The sequence below is a fragment of the Eptesicus fuscus genome, chromosome 7 (genome assembly GCF_027574615.1).
Source record: "Eptesicus fuscus isolate TK198812 chromosome 7, DD_ASM_mEF_20220401, whole genome shotgun sequence".
Lineage (NCBI taxonomy): Eukaryota > Metazoa > Chordata > Mammalia > Chiroptera > Vespertilionidae > Eptesicus > Eptesicus fuscus.
The window spans coordinates 5,312,755-5,330,615 of NC_072479.1; the positions used below are offsets into that span (position 1 = coordinate 5,312,755).

A 17,861-nucleotide genomic window follows, 5' to 3' on the forward strand; every position below is an offset into this window, starting at 1 on the left:
TTCATGCCCTCACCCCCCTGTGTCCATTGGTTAGGCTTATATGCATGCATATAAGTCCTTTGGTTAATCTCTCCCTTACCCGAACCCTCCCCTACCTTCTTGTATTTTTTGTTTGTTTTTCTTTCTCAGCTAGCTCATCAATTCTCTTTTCAGCCAATCTCTTCTCTGCCTTTCAAATCCTTATGTCCAGTTCTAATTTCTCATCCCAACTCATGGATCTCCAGCTAGCTGTGTGTTTGTTTTGCACTTGGAAGTTTTGACTGTCTCAACAAACATATACTACTTGTCACCTTCCACCTGTACCCAACCTGGCTTCAAATTAAGATCTTATCCCAATTTTTCTCTTTTTCTGTGACATCACCATTTTACTTGTCATCTGGGCCAAAACTTTTAGAAGTCATCTTTACTTTCTCCTCACCAAGTCTTATCATTCTTGCTTCAAAATTTCTATAATTTGCCCGGCCAGAGTGGCTCAGTGTTTGAGCGTTGACCTATGAACCAGGAGGTTGAGGTTCGATTCTCAGTCAGGGCACATGCCTGGGGTTGTGGGCTCAATCCCCAGTAGGGTGTGTGCAGGAAACAGCCAAGCAATGATTCTCTTTCATCATTGATGTTTCTATCTCTCTCTCCCTACCCCCTTCTCTCTGAAATCAATAAAGGTATGTTTTTTAAAATCCGATATAATAAAAGGCTAATATGCAAATCAATCAAACAGCAGAACGACTGGTCCTATGACACGCACTGACCACCAGGGGACAGACACTCAATGCAGGAGCTTCCCCCTGGTGGTCAGTGCACTCCCACAGGGGGAGTGCCACTCAGCCAGAAGCTGGGCTCACGGCTGGCGAGCGTAGCAGCAGTGGTGGCAGCTTCTCCCGCTTTCGTGGCAGCACTAAGAATGTCTGACTCCTGGCTTAAGTGGGCCTAAGTCAGACATCCCCCAAGGGCTCCCAGACTGTGAGAGGGCTCAGGCCAGGCTGAGGGACCACCCCCCCCCCCACCCGCCCGAGTGCACAAATTTTGTGCACTGGGCCTCTAGTATATCTATAATTTTACATTTCTATTATCACCAATTTCTTGTATCAAAATAACTGTATCGGCCTCTTAATTGGCTTACCTAACTCTAGTTTATCCCTCCTCCAGTCTTTCTTGCATGGAACTAATTTTCCTTAAAAACTACATTAGATGAAATACATCACCTAACTTTGCTCAAAAACTTACTTTGCTTCTGTTTTCTGCTTCTTGAACCTAGACCTCAGCCTGCATTTAAGGGCCCTCCATGTTCATCTGTACTCCCAGCACTTAGGACAGAAGTCTTCCACTTCTCACCTCCATTCATGGCATTCTGGCTTCTGAAGGGCTTTCTCCTCCTCTCTTTGTAACCATCTTTCAAGATCTAATTCATAACTGGTTGTTGTGTTGTTTGTTTTTTCATGAAATCCTTCAGCTCTCAGAGCTCTAACTTTGAGCTTTGCTAATGCCAGTAGGTGGCATTATTCACTTTAATATTTTTACCATGGTCTTAACTCAGTCACAATTGTGTGTTATCATGTTGTCTGTCTAGCTAGTTGGTTAATTGAAAATAATCCCCAAAGAACCAGATTATGTGATACAAATATTTATTTTTATCTCTTTTGATTCTCAGAGAGTTGTGGTTGGAGATGCCTCAGAAACTGCTCTTTTGAAATTCTCAGAGGTGCTTTTGGGTAACGTGATGGAAATTAGAAAAAGAAACCACAAAGTAGCAGAAATCCCTTTTAACTCAACCAACAAATTTCAGGTGAGTTGTTCCTCACAACTGAATTTCTGTTATCAGGAGAATGACATTTCTATCTGTAAGTACTCTTAGGTTAGTACGAGTTTTGAATGACACTTGACTTTAAAAATAGTCCTCTGAGATGGATGGCCTGGGTGTCTCGTAAACCCAGAACAGGTTTTCTCTTGCTGGTCTCCTTCCTCTACCTGGGGCAGATAGAGAAAAAGAATCTCGTCAGCCCGGCTTCTCCTAGAACAATCTATCTCTATCACAGGCACATTCACTCACATCCTCACTCATTCACACGTGCCCCTGTGGGGTGACTTGCACAAGTGAGGGGCAACAGCCAGAGCCCAAAAGGTAAATGAAAGGTGGAGGAAGGGATAGAGCTAACTGTGTCCTCAGTCTGTGCAGGTGCTTCATATACATTGTCTCATTGATCCTCACAGTAAGCGTATGAAATGGGACTAATTAATCCCAATTTATGGGTAAGGAAACAGACCCTGAGTGTGTTAATGTCCTCAGACTCACTCCAGCATCAAAGTGGCACAACCAATTTTCACACATCTGTTTGACTCCTGAACACGTGCTTTTTCTACCATGTAAGTCAGAGGCAGAACAGTTTCGCTCAGGCCATATGAGGAAGCCTTGCCTTTATGAAACCAGTGAGGAGTCTCTCTGATGACCAGCCAAGTGGCTTTCCAGTCCTGCCCCAGAGGGATCTTCCGTCCATTCATTTTTCAGGAAGAAAATGGCTGTCCTTGCCTAGTTGTCTCCCCTCATTTTAGGGGTGGCCAATAACCAAATCCCCCCATCCTTCCTGTGTTTGGACAAATGACAGCGTGTAGCCCAAGATCCTGCTGCCAATGGGCTTTCCACTAGACTCCAGAACTGAGCATAGGCATTATGATTTTGCCTTGCATTAACAATAAAGTGTATAAATAAGATAGCCATGTTTGTGTCAAAGTTTCTGGTGATTAGCCTGCCATTTTGTTTGGATGGAAAAAAACTGTTGCAAACATCTTTGTGAATAATGGGCCAATGAAGAACTGCAGTTAACCAAATAGACAACATACAAAAGTGTGAGATGTCAAATATTAGAGCCAGGAAATCAGATCTCTCTTTCAAAACTTAGGTGAAAACAGAATGAGTCACAATCCTAAAATAATAATAGTAATCATGTGTGCTAATTTCCATATGTATTAAATCACTCAATTTTCACCACAGCTCTGTAAGGTAGGGAGTGAGGCACATAACTTTGTCACACAGCTGGTGAGGGCTGAGCCAGGACTCACACAGACCCTGTTAGTCTGTGCTCTTAAAAACTAGTCTATACTTAGAAAACTTTATCTACTCCAGTAAAGACTTCCTTCAGCATGTGAGAAATGAGAAAAAGCAGATCCCATGAGGCCTTATGTACCAAAAGTAGAAGGCGAAAATGTGCTAACCAGAGTTGGGACTAGAAAGAATAGAGGGCCTGTGTGTGTGCCTGCTGACAAGGCCAAAATACCTCTTTGGATGTTGTTGGTGCCAATTGAAGTTATACCTGAGCAAAAATTAGCCATGAACAATGAGAATTAGATGTTGTGACCTTGGAAAGTTGTGAGGGTTCTGTCAACTGAGAGAAACAAAGTAGAAAGTCCACATCTTATGGGCCTTAGAATAGCAATTCCCCAAAATGAGGCTGGTCCTTGAAGAGATTTTCAGTAGTTTATGACAAATTGGATTTTTAGACAATATTTTATAAAGTTTTATGTAAAGATGAGTGTGTTTCATTTAAACAATTATCCTTTCCATCCTATGTGATCAGGGTGAGGCCTCGCACCTGCCAGCCTGAATTAAACCCCAGCTCAGCCACCTGTTAGTGAGTGACCTTGCATGAGTCATTTAACCTTCCTGCACCTGAGATTCCTGCCTTGTAAATGGTGATAAGAACACCCACAGCCTTTAGGCAGTTTGAGAATTACTTTACTGTGTGAGCACTTAGGACAGCACACGCTACCTAAGTGTTTATTATTCCTACTTTTTAAATGTTGAAATGCTCTATCTTTGAGAAAATGATGGTGATAGTAGATGGGAGGTTTGCTCTTGGTTTGGTTTTGGTTTTGGTTGATTAGTTGCTTTTTAATGTCATTACATGACCATAAATTTAAAAGGCTGGCAAACTACGTTTGCCCTCTATTTTTTTTATTGTACTCATCTCTGATATCCGAAAGTCTAAAAATCAACTGATAGACCCAAAATAGTAGAATTTTTCTCATAAACTTACTCATTCTCTCTCAAATACTCCAGCTGCTTGAAATTCCTTTTGAGGGCTTAAGAGTGCCTGGTATATAATAAGGACTATGTAAGATTTAGCCATTTACTATTATACAATTTTTCACACTTTTCCCAATTACCTTATTAGGATGAGTCCAGAAGAAGAACTACTAGATCAAGGGTGTTGGTATTGGTAGGCTAATCACCAGATACCTGTTAGTTAACTTTTCTCCTGAAAGCCCGGACGTGAGCCTGCCCACTTCCACACCCCCTCCCATTTTGTCTCAGATCCAGGCAGTAAATACTGGATCAGTTTAGAGAGGAAGAGGCACAGGAAGGCCTGCCTGAACTCAGAATAGCCCAGAGGAGGGAGAGATGGGAGATGAGACGAGGTGGCTTACAACCCCTAACCCCACAGGCACCCCTGCAGATCTTGTTCAAGGCAGAAGAAGATGTCATAAGCGGACAGCACATCTGGCCCCCCTAAAGCTGGGCTGGGACTAGATGGCTGAGTCCAGATGTCTTGCATATCTCTTAGCCAGAAAATGAAAAGGAGAGAACCCACCTGTAAAATTCCTCCTTTACATTTCAAGAATAAGTAGCCCAATGAGAGAAAAAGTTGCTTTCATCTTGTCATGTTGCTAATTAAAAGGTCGGTACAATTCAGGCCCTCAGTAATAGAGACAGTGTCGTGATTTACTAGCATGCTATACTTATGTCCACTTTCTTCCCTCCCAGCTCTCCATACATAAGACAGATGACCCCACTGACAAGCGCTTCCTCATGGTGATGAAAGGGGCCCCTGAGAAGATCTTAGAGAAGTGCAGCACCATCATGGTCAATGGCCGGGAGCAGCCTCTGGACAAGAGCACAGCTGAGGCCTTCTACACTGCATACATGGAACTGGGAGGTCTAGGGGAGCGTGTTCTGGGTAAGCTCTTCGTGGCAGAACCCTTATGTGTCACCTGTTCAGTGCAAGGCTCTGTGCTGTGTTAGGGCACAAGATGAGACAGGCTGGCCATCCAGCAGAGTAGCTGTAGCCTCCACAGGACTCACAAGAAGAATGGTATACAAATTAAGAGAATATCACATGATGGCAGCAAGGAGGGTGGGGTTGCTGCCAGGACAGGAAAATCAAGGAAGGTTCTATGGAAGGATTACATTTAAACTGTAATGTGGCCTTGAATGACAATATTTGAAGGGAAGTGAGGGATAGGTTTAACGGTGAAGGGAACAACATAGGCCAAAGCCCAGAGGTAGAAAGAATGGTGGTGGTGGGGCGAGGGGGGAGCATTGTCAGGAAGCTAGTCAATGTGGAGTGTTGCAGGATTGAGGAGATCACGTCATCATGGAAGGTAGGGCTGGAAAGATAGACTGGAGGTCAAGGTTTGGAGTGCCTTAAGTGGGTGAGGAACTGGGTTTCATTCCGCAGTCAGGGCAGAGCCGCTGGAGGCTTTGCAGCAAATAAACTGGTCAGAGTCAGTGTTTTCTAAAGGATCATGCTTGGCAGCATCAGGGAGCAGACAGGCCTGGGTCTCAGGAGGAGGTGGCTGCTCTCATTCAGGTGACAGAGGATAGAAATTTGATCCAGGGCAATGGGAACATGAAGGAGATGTCAGTTATCAGAGACACTTTTAGAGAAAGAATTGGTAAGATTTATCAACTTATTGGAGGAGAAAAGTAAGTTTTTAAAAAGGTTGAATTATTTTACTTAGCAATTATGGGCAAATACTACCAGTAACAGAGATAGGGGATATTAGAGGTAGAAGGAACTATAGAAATACACTGTGGCAGGAACCCAATTGTGGTCACTTCAGTGATATCACAAAGTATGTCCTGTTATGAGAATCATGGGTTGACAGAGTGGCACCTCTGAACTACAGAATGATAAATTCAAGGTAACAAGTTCATGGTCGATGATAAGGCTTAATAGACATAATGAAAGTTGTTGCCAATAGAGCAGAAATCTAAGGATATTTGAGTTTGTAAAACAAGTAAAATGTATAAATGAGATGATATGCTTAACGTATTATCAAATAGCCCACATTACCAAGTATCCTTTTCATGGCAAGACTGATACTTATCTAATTAGGGTCATTCTAAGAACCTCACATTTGACCTCTTAGAGTCCGTGCTTTACTGAAACGTGTGGGCCATGTGGTGGGCCATGATGAGAATAAATTTGATGTGAAAGCTGATGAGAAAGTCACATGACCTTGAAGTCCCACCAGACACAGGGATCCCTTCACCTCAAACTGTGAGAGCCAGATACCATCTGCTCCACTACTATTGGCCTTTCTCTCATAATTATCTTGATTAAAGACTGAGCTCTGTACCATTCCCCTGATGCCCCAGACCCTTCTCCCCATTTGTGCAGTAGCACGTGCTGTTTTGTCTTCCTAATTGGTCTTCCCATCCTCCAGTCCTCCCTAATGACTCTCTCAAGAGTCAGCTCACATACGACCTTCTTGGTGAAGTCTTTCCTGACTCCCCAGGTGGCTGGAGTGTAGCTCTCTTCAATAACACTCATTGTGCTCCATTATGCTTATTTCTTTATGTCTCTGTCCCCACACTCAACTGGGATATCTTCAGAAGTAAAGGCTGTCCACTCTTGATTTTCATAACCCTAGAACATAAGAGAACCTAATGGCACATGAATTTTTTTTAAAATTTCTTTATTGATTAAGGTGTCACATATTTGTCCTCATCACCCCATTCCCATCCCACACCCCTCCCCACGGATGCCCCAACCCCCTGTTGAACTTAACCGTTGGATAGGCTCATATGCATGCACACAAGTCCTTTGGTTGATCTCTCCCCCCTCCCCCCACCCTCCCCTATCCTCCCTCTGAGGCCCGATAGTCCGATCGATGCCTCCTTGTTTCTGGTTCTGTTCTTGTTCATCAGTCTATGTTGTTCATCATTTCCCCTAGATGAGCGAGATCATGTGTCACTAGAGATATACTTATAAGAACTGAATGTGAGACGAGCAATAATAGTTATGCTGACAGGCAAATGAATCAGTCTTAGTGAGTTTCTTTCTGGACCAACAGTTCTTTTGAGACCCAATTTCATGTTCCTTATGTGTACATGTCAGCACTGACCCCTCACTCTGGATGGTGGACAAATGGTGGTAACGGAGGTCCGACTCCCTCTGGTTTGGTCTCGGCCGGACCCAGGGGCACGGCTTCACCCGGACTCAGGGGCATGGCCTCACCCAGACCCAGGGGCGCGTGGCCTCTCCCAGACCCATGGCCTCACCCGGACCTAGGTGTGCGAGACCTCACCTGGATCCAGGAACACATGGCCTCACCCGGACCCGGGGGTGCGTGGCCTCTCCCAGACCCAGGGGCGCGTGGCCTCACCCAGAGCTAGGTGCGCGCGGCCTCACCCGGACCCGGGACCCAACATGAATTTTTTGGATGAGCTATTTCTTTGCTTAAAACAACATGCATTATGAAATTGAAAGAATGAATTCTGATAGACTCTATTGATAAAAGAATAAAGGACTGAGAGTATATGAAAATGTCCTGAGACACTGACTTCCAAATCCACACCCATTCCAGGTTTCTGTCATCTCTACCTGCCAGCAGACGAGTTTCCAGAAACCTATTCATTTGATGTCGATGCCATGAACTTTCCCATGTCCAATCTCTGTTTTGTGGGGCTCTTGTCAATGATTGATCCCCCTCGGTCGACTGTCCCAGATGCAATCACCAAATGTCGGAGTGCAGGGATCAAGGTGGGAGTTATCTTCCTGACTTAAGAAGTCCTCCATGGCCCTGGCTGGTGAGGGTCTTGGGTTCAATTCCCGATCAAGGGTACATGGGTTGCAGGTTTCACCCGAGCCCCCAGTGGGGCATGTGCAGGAGGCAACTAATTGATGTCTCTTTTGCACTGATATTTCTCTCTCTCCTCTCTGTCTCTCTTTTTCTCTCCCTTCCACTATTACTAAAAATCAATGGAAAAATATCTTGGGTGAGAATTAACAAAACAAAATCAAACAAAAGAAGAAGTCCTCCATGTATGTTGCATCCATTTCTAAGGACATTTGTCAGAAGAGATAGTCAGTATTTAGGTCTCTTCAAGTAAATACCATAATACCCACCCACCCACCCCGCCTTTTTTTGGAGAAAGCGGAAAGGAAAGGGAGAGGGAGAAGAAGAAGAAGAAGAAGAAGAAGAAGAAGAAGAAGAAGAAGGAGGAGGAGGAGGAGGAGGAGGAGGAGGAGGAGGAGGAGGAGGAGAAGGAGGAGAAAAGAGAGAGAGAGAGAGAGAGAGAGAGAGAGAGAGAGAGAGAGAGACCTATTGGTTGCTACCTACAAGCATCCCAACCAGAAATCGAACCAGCAACCTGGGTATGTGACCTGATCCGAAATCAAACTCAGGACCTTTTGGTGCACGGGATGACAACCAGCTGAGCCACACTGGCCAGGGCTTTAATTCCTTTTTTAAAATCTCTACTTTCACTACCCTAAGCTTTCAGTAACTGCAAATAAAAGCAAAATGATTATGTCTGTGTAAAATAAAGCACAATCATAACTGCAGTGAGAAGCTAACTCCCTGTGCCATAAAGTAGCCATAGTTTGCCCTAGATAATAGACAATAAAAGGTTTTATTATAACCTCTTGAGGTTTAGCCTCAGCAATCCAGTTGCCTTCATGATATCGAAACCAAAATCTTCATTCCATTACCATGTGTGTTTTTAAAAAATATATATTTTATTGATTTTTTACAGAGAGGAAGAGAGAGGGATAGAGAGTTAGAAACATCAATCAGCTGCCTCTTGTACACCCCCTACTGGGGATGTGCCCGTAACCAAGGTACATGCCCTTGACTGGAATCGAACCTGGGACCCTTGAGTCCGCAGGCCGACGCTGTATCCACTGAGCCAAACCGGTTTCGGCTCATTACCATGTTAATATCAAGATTGTTGAAACCACATGAGGCTGTCCCAGGTAGACAGCTACCAGCCCTTTCACAAATACAGCAACATCAAAGGAAAAGGGCTTCCTCTAATCAGAGGAGGAAATGCAAGAAGCTTAGAAGCAACGATAGATCCAGTGGGATCAGTGTGTCTTTCACAGACAGTTGTGTCTTTGATCTAAGATCAAGAACTATCCGTAAGAGCAGAACACAGTCAACGCTAACCATGTTCTACTGAGTCACGGTAGAGCAGGTGATACGGAACTGCCCCTACTCTGGCCAGGTAGTTCCTCATTATTCCCATGCCATTTCCATGTTTGTGTTCTAGGTGATTATGGTTACAGGAGATCATCCAATTACAGCCAAAGCTATTGCCAAGAGTGTAGGTATCATTTCAGCCAACAGTGAGACTGTGGAAGACATTGCAAAACGCCTCAACATTGCTGTGGAGCAAGTTAACAAACAGTAAGTAAGCATAAAACCAGTGTTGCAGAAACTCAAGTTCAGTGGGACACTGTTGGCTCTAAAGAGCTGTTATTTGGAGCAAATCCCCTTCTTGCCAAACACTCTCTCAGGGTGATGCTAGGCTGGTTTCCTCTCTAACTTATATATTCATTCATTCACTCTGAATTTTTTTGAGTACTTACTATGTGCCAGGCACTGTATTAATACCACAAAAATTACCCTTGTGTGAAATTTCAAAATCCAATAAAGTAGATCTAAAACATTACATGCCTAATTTAGAGTGAGAAAATCTGAAACAAAGGGTTGATATGAAATTATTTGCCAGTGATCCAGTTGTATAATCTGGAATATTAAGAACCTTCTGACTTTTGTGCATTTCTTTTTCTTTTTTTTTTTTGCAAGTAAATATCATGATAGCTTCCTAAAGAAACACTCAGTTTTTCTTTGTGTTAATTCTTTCCACTATCAATTGCTGAGTGTCAATTATGTACCAGGCACCTTGCAAGAAACTGGAACTATAGAAACAAATAGACTGGCCACTACTCCCACCCTGAGGGAGCGTTCTTTCTTTCTATCTAATCGGAGGGACAGAAAACTCAGAACTGATGGTTATGATGAGTACAGTGAAGGAGACACACTGCACCGAGGAGCTGGCAGTGTGGGAAGAGGTAGCTGATAATTTAAATAATTAGATTACAGGTCACACTGTGAAAATAAATGTCATTGGCTTTATTATACTTGCATGCATGTGGGGGGAAACAGGGAAAGACCAGTGAACCAATTCTGGTTTACCCACGTATTCATGCCTTTTAGGAATACACAGCTGTCAGATAATAATTATCACCAGGCCAACAAATTACTAATTAAAACAACCAAACAGAATTACAACCTCTGGGCACTACAACAGTATGTGAAGGCTAAGTGTCTTCTCCTTTGTGGAAATAACATTCATCCATGAAAACAGGTTTAGAGCTTTTATTTATTTGTTTTATTTTTTTAAATAATATGATTATACATTTTCACACAAGTCACCACATTGAACAAAAAAGTGGGGTGGATACTTTTGTGAATGTTTTTAATTATCCACTTTATCAGTTCTAGCTTCATGCTCCTTTAATGACTTTCCCGGCTGGAGGAGGGAGGAACCACCCTTTCCTTCTTATCTTACTTTTGTATTTTCTTACCAGAATTTAGGAAGATTTGTGATTTTAGTCAAGTGCTAGAATTCCAGTTTTTAGCACCAGCAGGAAAAAACAGACCTACAGGAAAAAGCTCAAAGCTTTAAAAATATAAAGAAAAAGGCATGAAGTGTTTTGTACAGAATGTTTAAGCTGAGATTTGAAGACTGAAAAGTGGAGTGTTAGTGAAGGAAAGATGAGGCAGCAAGAACTGTGCAAGCCTTTGGGCTGTGGAGGGCCTGTGGGCTTAGAACTGAAACATAGGGGACATGAGATGAGACTCAACAGCACGGGCTGCACCTGGCCGTGCCAGCTTCACCTGGGGTCTGCTCTAAGCTTAATGGAAAGAAAGCCTCTAAAGAATTTTAACAGGGGACAACACAATCAGATCTGAAAAATCAGAGTTTCTAGAACCTTCCTTTTAGAGTAGCAGACAACAATTTTTCTCAAAGAAGACCTCAATATATTTTTTCCTACCTAGCTCATTGCACAGTAGATACTCTATAAATCTGAAATAAACAACAGGAATTGTTACCCATGTTTTGGCATAAGCCGAATTCTAGGACCCAAAACATATAAACAGGCAGTGTTTTTTAATCCTTCATTTCCTTGTTAAGTAAAACACTGCCCAGGAAGTTCCACTTCTCACCCATTCCTATCAGGAAAAGGCTACTTGGTTATTCCTATTGGGGAAAAATGGAGTCCTTTTTTAGCCTCAGTTTACCATCTTGAAATGGAAACCAAAGTGTCCCCAGTATTCAAAACGCCCGTCATCCCACTCAAGTATTGGATATCAAGGACATTGGATTCCCAAGTGAAATCAAAGAGGCTTCAGTCCACATCCTGCCCAGAAGGGTGTTTCAGCCAAAGATCTGACCTTTGGCCTCACCCAGTTCCTTCTGACCTTTCTAGGGATGCGAAAGCTGTGGTGGTGACTGGCATGGAGCTGAAGGACATGAGCAAGGACCAGCTGGATGAGGTCTTAACCAGCTACCCAGAGATTGTTTTTGCCCGAACATCCCCCCAGCAGAAGCTGATTATTGTGGAGGGCTGCCAGAGGCAGGTGGGTGGGCAGCAGTGCTCAGAGGACCTCCCAGTCCCTCACCATCTGCAGGGAACTGCATGGCTAAGAGTCAGATCCCAGGTCAAGGCTTGGTGCCTTTTCAACCTCTAGAGATAGTTCCTTGCCTGTCCTCATTATCTCACATTGCCACATCTCAGGCTGACCCTCTGCCCTCCTTAGATTCCCTCGCACACGCAGCTGCACACTCTCCAAAGGGCTTTCTGACAGTGAAACATCTGGTACTATGGTCAGTGTGGGTACAGAAAGATTTAAAATTTAAGACAGAGAACAAAAATGTAAAGACATAAAATGTAAAATATACAGTTATCCCTCAGTATCCTCAGAGGATTAGTTCCAGGACATCCCCCTCATCCTGCCCCCACTCCCACCCCCCACACAAAACCAAAATCCATGAATGTTCAAGTTGCTTATATAAAATGGAGTGTTATTTGCATGTAACCTATATTTACCTATAACTGACCTTTTCACATTACCTACATGTGAACAGAAGCTATAGCAGGGTGTGCTCCACATCACTTCATTTTTGTGGCATCAGCATAGTGTTCAGCATGTGGCAAAGTCAAGTTTCACTTTTTGGAACTTTCTGGGGTTTATTTTTTCTGAATATTTTTGATCCTCAGTTGAATCTTCAGATGGGAAACCTGTGGCTATGGAGCACCAGTTGTATCCCTCTTGCCTGCCACACACATGGATTTTAATTATTTAAATAAATCCTGTTTGGAGCTCATTATCTGTCATCTGGGATTTCCCATCTTTATCTCTCCCCCAAATCCCAAACCAGGCCCTTTGTCTCCATTCCAGTTGTCCTCCATCCTCAAGACAAAAGGGAAACAGTATTCTTGCCAGACCTGGGACCCCATAGTGCTGTTCATTCCCATTTTCTCATTGTGTCCCTGTGCATAGGATGCAGTTGTTGCTGTGACCGGTGATGGAGTGAATGACTCTCCAGCTCTAAAGAAGGCAGATATTGGGATTGCCATGGGGATAGCAGGTTCAGATGCCGCCAAAAATGCAGCCGACATGGTCTTGCTGGATGACAACTTCGCATCCATAGTCACCGGGGTGGAGGAAGGTGCGTAGTCTTCCTCCAAGTGGTCTTCCTGAAAACTGGGGTCACTGGGAGAAGAGCCAGTCCTATGAGGAGAAACATCTTTGCCTAGGTCGCCTGATCTTTGACAACCTCAAGAAGACTATCGCATACACCCTGACCAAGAACATCGCCGAACTGTGCCCCTTTCTGATCTATATCATTGTTGGGGTGCCCCTGCCCTTAGGCACCATCACCATCTTGTTCATCGACTTGGGCACAGACATTGTAAGTAGCACTACAGGGAATAGGGTCTGATAACTAACCCAGGTCATGTAAACTTCAGAGTCATTGCCTCAAGGGCAAGGAGATAAACTAAACTTTGCCATGAAGGAGCCTGAAGTTCTGCATTTCTAATGAGCTCTTCCGTGATGCCAATCTGTCAAACGTTTGGAAATTAACAACACTTCACTTCATATAACAGCTTTTCAAACATGAGTTCTTCACCCTCCAAAACATATGCTATTGGTCAGGGTCAGAGAAGATGCAGCTGTCACCAAGATAGTTCCTGTGTTGCTGGGGACCCAGTGGCTAAAGTGATAACCCAGAGCAGCTCCTTGTTAAATAAAGGGATCTGTGATCCGGAGGCTCCTCACCTCAACACAATAAGAAGCCACAGTTATAAAGCTTCACATTGACCTACAATGCTGTCACCTAAACCCTCCCCTCTACAAGCTCGCATCTGTGTAAGGAATCTTGGTGACATTGTGCATGTGTCTCTGGCTTACAGAGGCAAAGGAGGAAAGGCAACGGGGAGCGGTCTGAATTCCAAGTGAGGACAGCAGTCCTGCAAATTGCCTCCTTGCCCTCTCTTGCTCTACACAACCTCCACATGCAGGGAGACAAGATAGCTCTACCTCAGAGGGGAAATGGACAGCCAAGGCTACAGTCAGATCATTTCCAGGTCCTTTAGATTTGCTCATTTTTCTCCACTGCAGTGGTTCTTCCAGTGTGGCCCAGGGAACTTATTAGAAATGCAGTCTCTGGCCCTAGCCAGGACCTTGTGGATCAGAAAGTCTGTGGGAAGTGGGGAGGAGCAGTGGAGCCATTATCTGTCTTTTAACAGGCCCTCTAGGATGGAAGACCTGGGAGAGAATCCAGGGGAGGGGACAGTAGGAGAAACCTGCCCCAGGTTTAAGTTAAAATACTTATAACTCACAGTGTATAGAACTGCCAGCACATGGTGATGATGGAAAGCAGATTGATTTTTAAAGCCGACTGCAGACAATGCACTCACCCCACCCCTTGCCTTCACCCTGAATAGACCAGTTCCATAGCCCATTGTCACCTTAAACCATCCTCCCCGCCACCCTCCCCAGCCTCCTACTGAAATCCTGTGGGTAGAGCATAGTGTTCAAGGGGTGGGCCTCAAGACTCTCCCCTCCAGGTTCCGTCCATCGCCTTAGCTTATGAGAAAGCTGAAAGTGACATTATGAATAGGAAGCCTCGCCACAAGAAGAAGGATCGACTGGTGAACAAGCCGCTTGCCTTATACTCTTATCTGCACATAGGTATGATGAGGGCATGTCCTGTCACCCAGGGGACTACCCAGTCACAGTCAGAAGCTGTGCTTTTCCTTGTGGGGTGTGGTTGGGGTGGGAGGAGGAACCACGAGGAGAATAAGGACAGGGCATTTCTGAAGGCATCGTGGAATCTACGCCTTACTCTCATTCCCTCAGGTCTCATGCAGTCCCTGGGAGCTTTTCTTGTGTATTTCACCGTGTATGCACAGGAGGGCTTTAGACCCAGCACCCTCATTAACCTACGGGTGGAATGGGAGAAGGACTCTGTGAACAACTTGGAAGATAGCTATGGACAAGAATGGGTAAGGAGGGGCTCTGCCTTCTCGGTCCTCCTGCTCCCCCCCTCCTATCACTGCCCTGCTCAGCTGACACAGAACTTAGGCTTCCCTGGATGGCTGTAGTGACACAAAGAAGGTGAACGTTTTCTAAGTTAACAGGGCTTCTGGGCTCCTGGGTGACATTGCTGTGGCCTTTGCTGGGACTCACCTCTTCTCCTGAATTGGATGCCTAGAGGTCACTTTTTAGGGAAGAGTGGCCAGTCCCAACAATGTCCACAGTTGGGCCAAATCAATTAAGTTAGCATCTTTTCCTGCTTGCCTGGTTGAAAATAAACAAAAAAACAACTATGTTCCTTTCCAAACACAAGGAGGTGATCTGCTCTCAATCTCCGGGAAGTCGGGAGAGTAGAGCTTCACAGAACTACATGGAAGTCTCTCTGAAGCTTTCCCTGTGAGGTATCATGGTCTCCTCTCTCTCTCTCTGTCCACTGACAGACGCGTTACCAGAGGAAATACCTAGAATGGACAGGCTACACGGCTTTCTTTGTTGGCATCATGGTCCAGCAAATAGCAGATCTGATCATCAGGAAAACCCGGAGGAATTCCATCTTCCAGCAGGGTCTCTTCAGGTACTACCTGTATCCCACCTCAACTCCTAGATGATGAGGCAGCATACCATGAGAGGCATTGACTCTGCTGGTGCTGGGTATGTGGTCCTGGGCCAAAAGCATTCAGAATCTTCATGCTTTAATGTTTCTTGTAGAAATAAAGTCATCTGGGTGGGGATTGCCTCCCAGATCATCATCGCTCTAATCCTCTCCTATGGCCTGGGAAGCATCACAGCCCTGAATTTCACCATGCTCCGGTGAGTTCCTTCAACAGTGGGGAGGAAAAGGCCAGTCCTGCTCTGAGCTGTCACAGCCTAAATAAACATTAGGACTTGGGGAGAGGGGGGAGGTTCCCCTCAGTCTCTCAATAGAGACAAAACGGAGCAGTTCCATATTAGTCAGAGGCTTTGACCTGCTAGTTTTCCCGAAGAGGAAATGGGTTTCCCACACCTCACCATCCCATCTCTACCCTCATCCAACAGGTCACCTCAAAGGCAGATGCTACTTCTAGTGGTCACAATGCAGGTTAAATAAGAAACTTTCTAGTTTCATGTTGTGTGACCCAGTGGATCTGTTCTTTCCAAGGGGCCAGGGGTTGGGTCCTCCCTTCAGTGCATTCAGGTTCACCTCCCCCTTCTGCTTCCAGGCCTCAGTACTGGTTTGTGGCTGTGCCCCACGCCATTCTCATCTGGGTGTACGATGAGGTGCGGAAACTTTTTATCAGACTCTACCCTGGAAGTAAGTTGTAGGATGATCTTTGAGACTCTGCCTATCCACTTCCACAGATTATCCATTTCTAACTCACTTTCTACCTCTGCAGGCTGGTGGGATAAGAACATGTATTATTAAGACCACCTACTTCCCAAGCCTCCCACCAGAACACCAGGACATTCCTCTCCATCTCCTGGCCACATCTGGGACATCATCCGAATACATTCAGGAGAAGACAGAAAACTGTAGGAAAGACACTACCAGATGTTTATACTGTAAAGCAGAGATTTGACTACTTATATATGATTTTCATTAGATATACACCTCCTTACATAAAAGGATGTGAATTTCAAGGTAATGCATATGGAAAACTGATGTATTTATATGTATACAGAGGCCCTGTGCATGAATTCATGTACATTGAAAGGAAATTAATTAGAAGAAATATTTTAGAGGCTGGGGAGGGACCTCACGAGGTTGGCTCCAGAGCATGTCCAGCCCATCTCGCCTAGTCCCGATTGGCCGGACCCCAACAGCAAGCTAACCTACCGGTTGGAGCATCTGCCCCCTGGTGGTCAGTGCTCATCATTGCGACTGGTCAAATGGTTGAACAGTCAGACACTTAGCATATTAGGCTTTTTTTATATAGGATAAAGCTCACTCCCATGAAATAGTCAGGTAATCCAGAAATCTGCTGGGGTCTCTGCTCCCTAAGTTCTCATAGGATTGCTTGGACCTCCATTCCATAACGTGTTAAAACTTCAATGACCTCCCAAAGATTTCTGTGAATTCCCAGAGAACTTATATTTTCATACCTACCCTGCTCAAAAGGGGCCAGTGCAGCTGAAGGTTTGCAAGATATGGAAGTGATGGTAGGTTTACATCACAAAAACATGGACAACCTTAGTTGTGACTCTGAGATGTCCTTCTTAAAGATCCTCAGCCACCTAGCTGCATCACCTCAACCATCCTTGGTGTTCTCCCTCCTACCAGTGTGACCCCTCCCTCCATCCCATGCTGCCCTCCACCCCTACCACCAACTACTCCAAAATGGAACTTCAAGTTCGTTTTGCATATCCTGTTCCAAGTGCTCTCTTGACTCAAAGGTATTTTCATTTCCCAGGATTCAGTCTCAGTAGAGAACTATTGTTGTTTAAAACAGTAATATTTATTTCTTGTAAAACAGTTGCAAAGCACCCTCCAGCACTCATTTTATATCTCTCATGTTTCATGCCTTAACTTAGATTTATTTACATCCATGTTGACAGCCCCAGAAAGAGCTCATTTTTAAGTAAAAGGTATTTTATAAAACCAGTTCTCATTGTGGTGTTCCAATTAATTCAAGCTTTTCTGGAATGCAGAGTATAGGTCAAACCCAAAAATAAGATGGTATTTCAATTTTTTTTTGTTTCTTTCTTTCATTCATTTTACTTTTCTATGGAAGGTCTGAAAATACAGGAATTTTTCAACTCTCCCCTCACCAGCATCTCCACCCTGTATGCTGGGTCTCTGATGGGCCCACATTTTAAAGTCAGGATTTCTATAGAGAATACAGCTTTTCCATAGAGAGGGCAGGGAGAGTAGTGTCCACAGCCTTTCCATCAATGGCACTCCCAGCACAAACTGGACAGAGCTCCTTTTTCGTTCATTGGCCTGTACCATGTCACCCCTCCTCCATTACTTATTTAGACAAAGACATTTTGCTGCTGGTGGGTCTAGGTCAGATCTCTGGACAGGGAAAAAGCAACTTAGAGCCACAATTCTGTACCATATTCTCAGGGTCACATTTAGAAGCATGAAAGAGGTCAGGGGTGAGCATGGTAACTTTATGTAAATAGATTATAATGTGTATCTTTAAGTTAAAATAATATTGCCATCCTCGAGGTTTTTAATCTCTATTTTCAGCCATAGTTATCATGCAGTTAACCTGGAATTAATCTTTTATCAGTAGTTCCAGTGAACTGGAAACCCTTCCAGGTGGCATTAG

The 17,861-nt window shown here is 44.3% G+C and overlaps 1 protein-coding gene across 1 annotated transcript in view; it reads left to right on the top strand.

Moving 5' to 3' along the window:
* ATP12A (ATPase H+/K+ transporting non-gastric alpha2 subunit) overlaps nucleotides 1–17,152 on the top strand; it is a 93,981-nt gene extending 76,829 nt beyond the window's left edge. Inside the window, 13 exon segments of the mRNA XM_054719720.1 lie at nucleotides 1,646–1,780; nucleotides 4,754–4,946; nucleotides 7,582–7,757; nucleotides 9,269–9,405; nucleotides 11,496–11,646; nucleotides 12,571–12,739; nucleotides 12,828–12,982; nucleotides 14,142–14,265; nucleotides 14,434–14,579; nucleotides 15,051–15,184; nucleotides 15,319–15,420; nucleotides 15,810–15,901; nucleotides 15,984–17,152. Of these exon segments, the coding sequence (XP_054575695.1) occupies nucleotides 1,646–1,780; nucleotides 4,754–4,946; nucleotides 7,582–7,757; nucleotides 9,269–9,405; nucleotides 11,496–11,646; nucleotides 12,571–12,739; nucleotides 12,828–12,982; nucleotides 14,142–14,265; nucleotides 14,434–14,579; nucleotides 15,051–15,184; nucleotides 15,319–15,420; nucleotides 15,810–15,901; nucleotides 15,984–16,012 (1,743 nt within the window). The 3' untranslated portion in view covers nucleotides 16,013–17,152.
* Nucleotides 17,153–17,861: the final 709 nt, after the last annotated feature.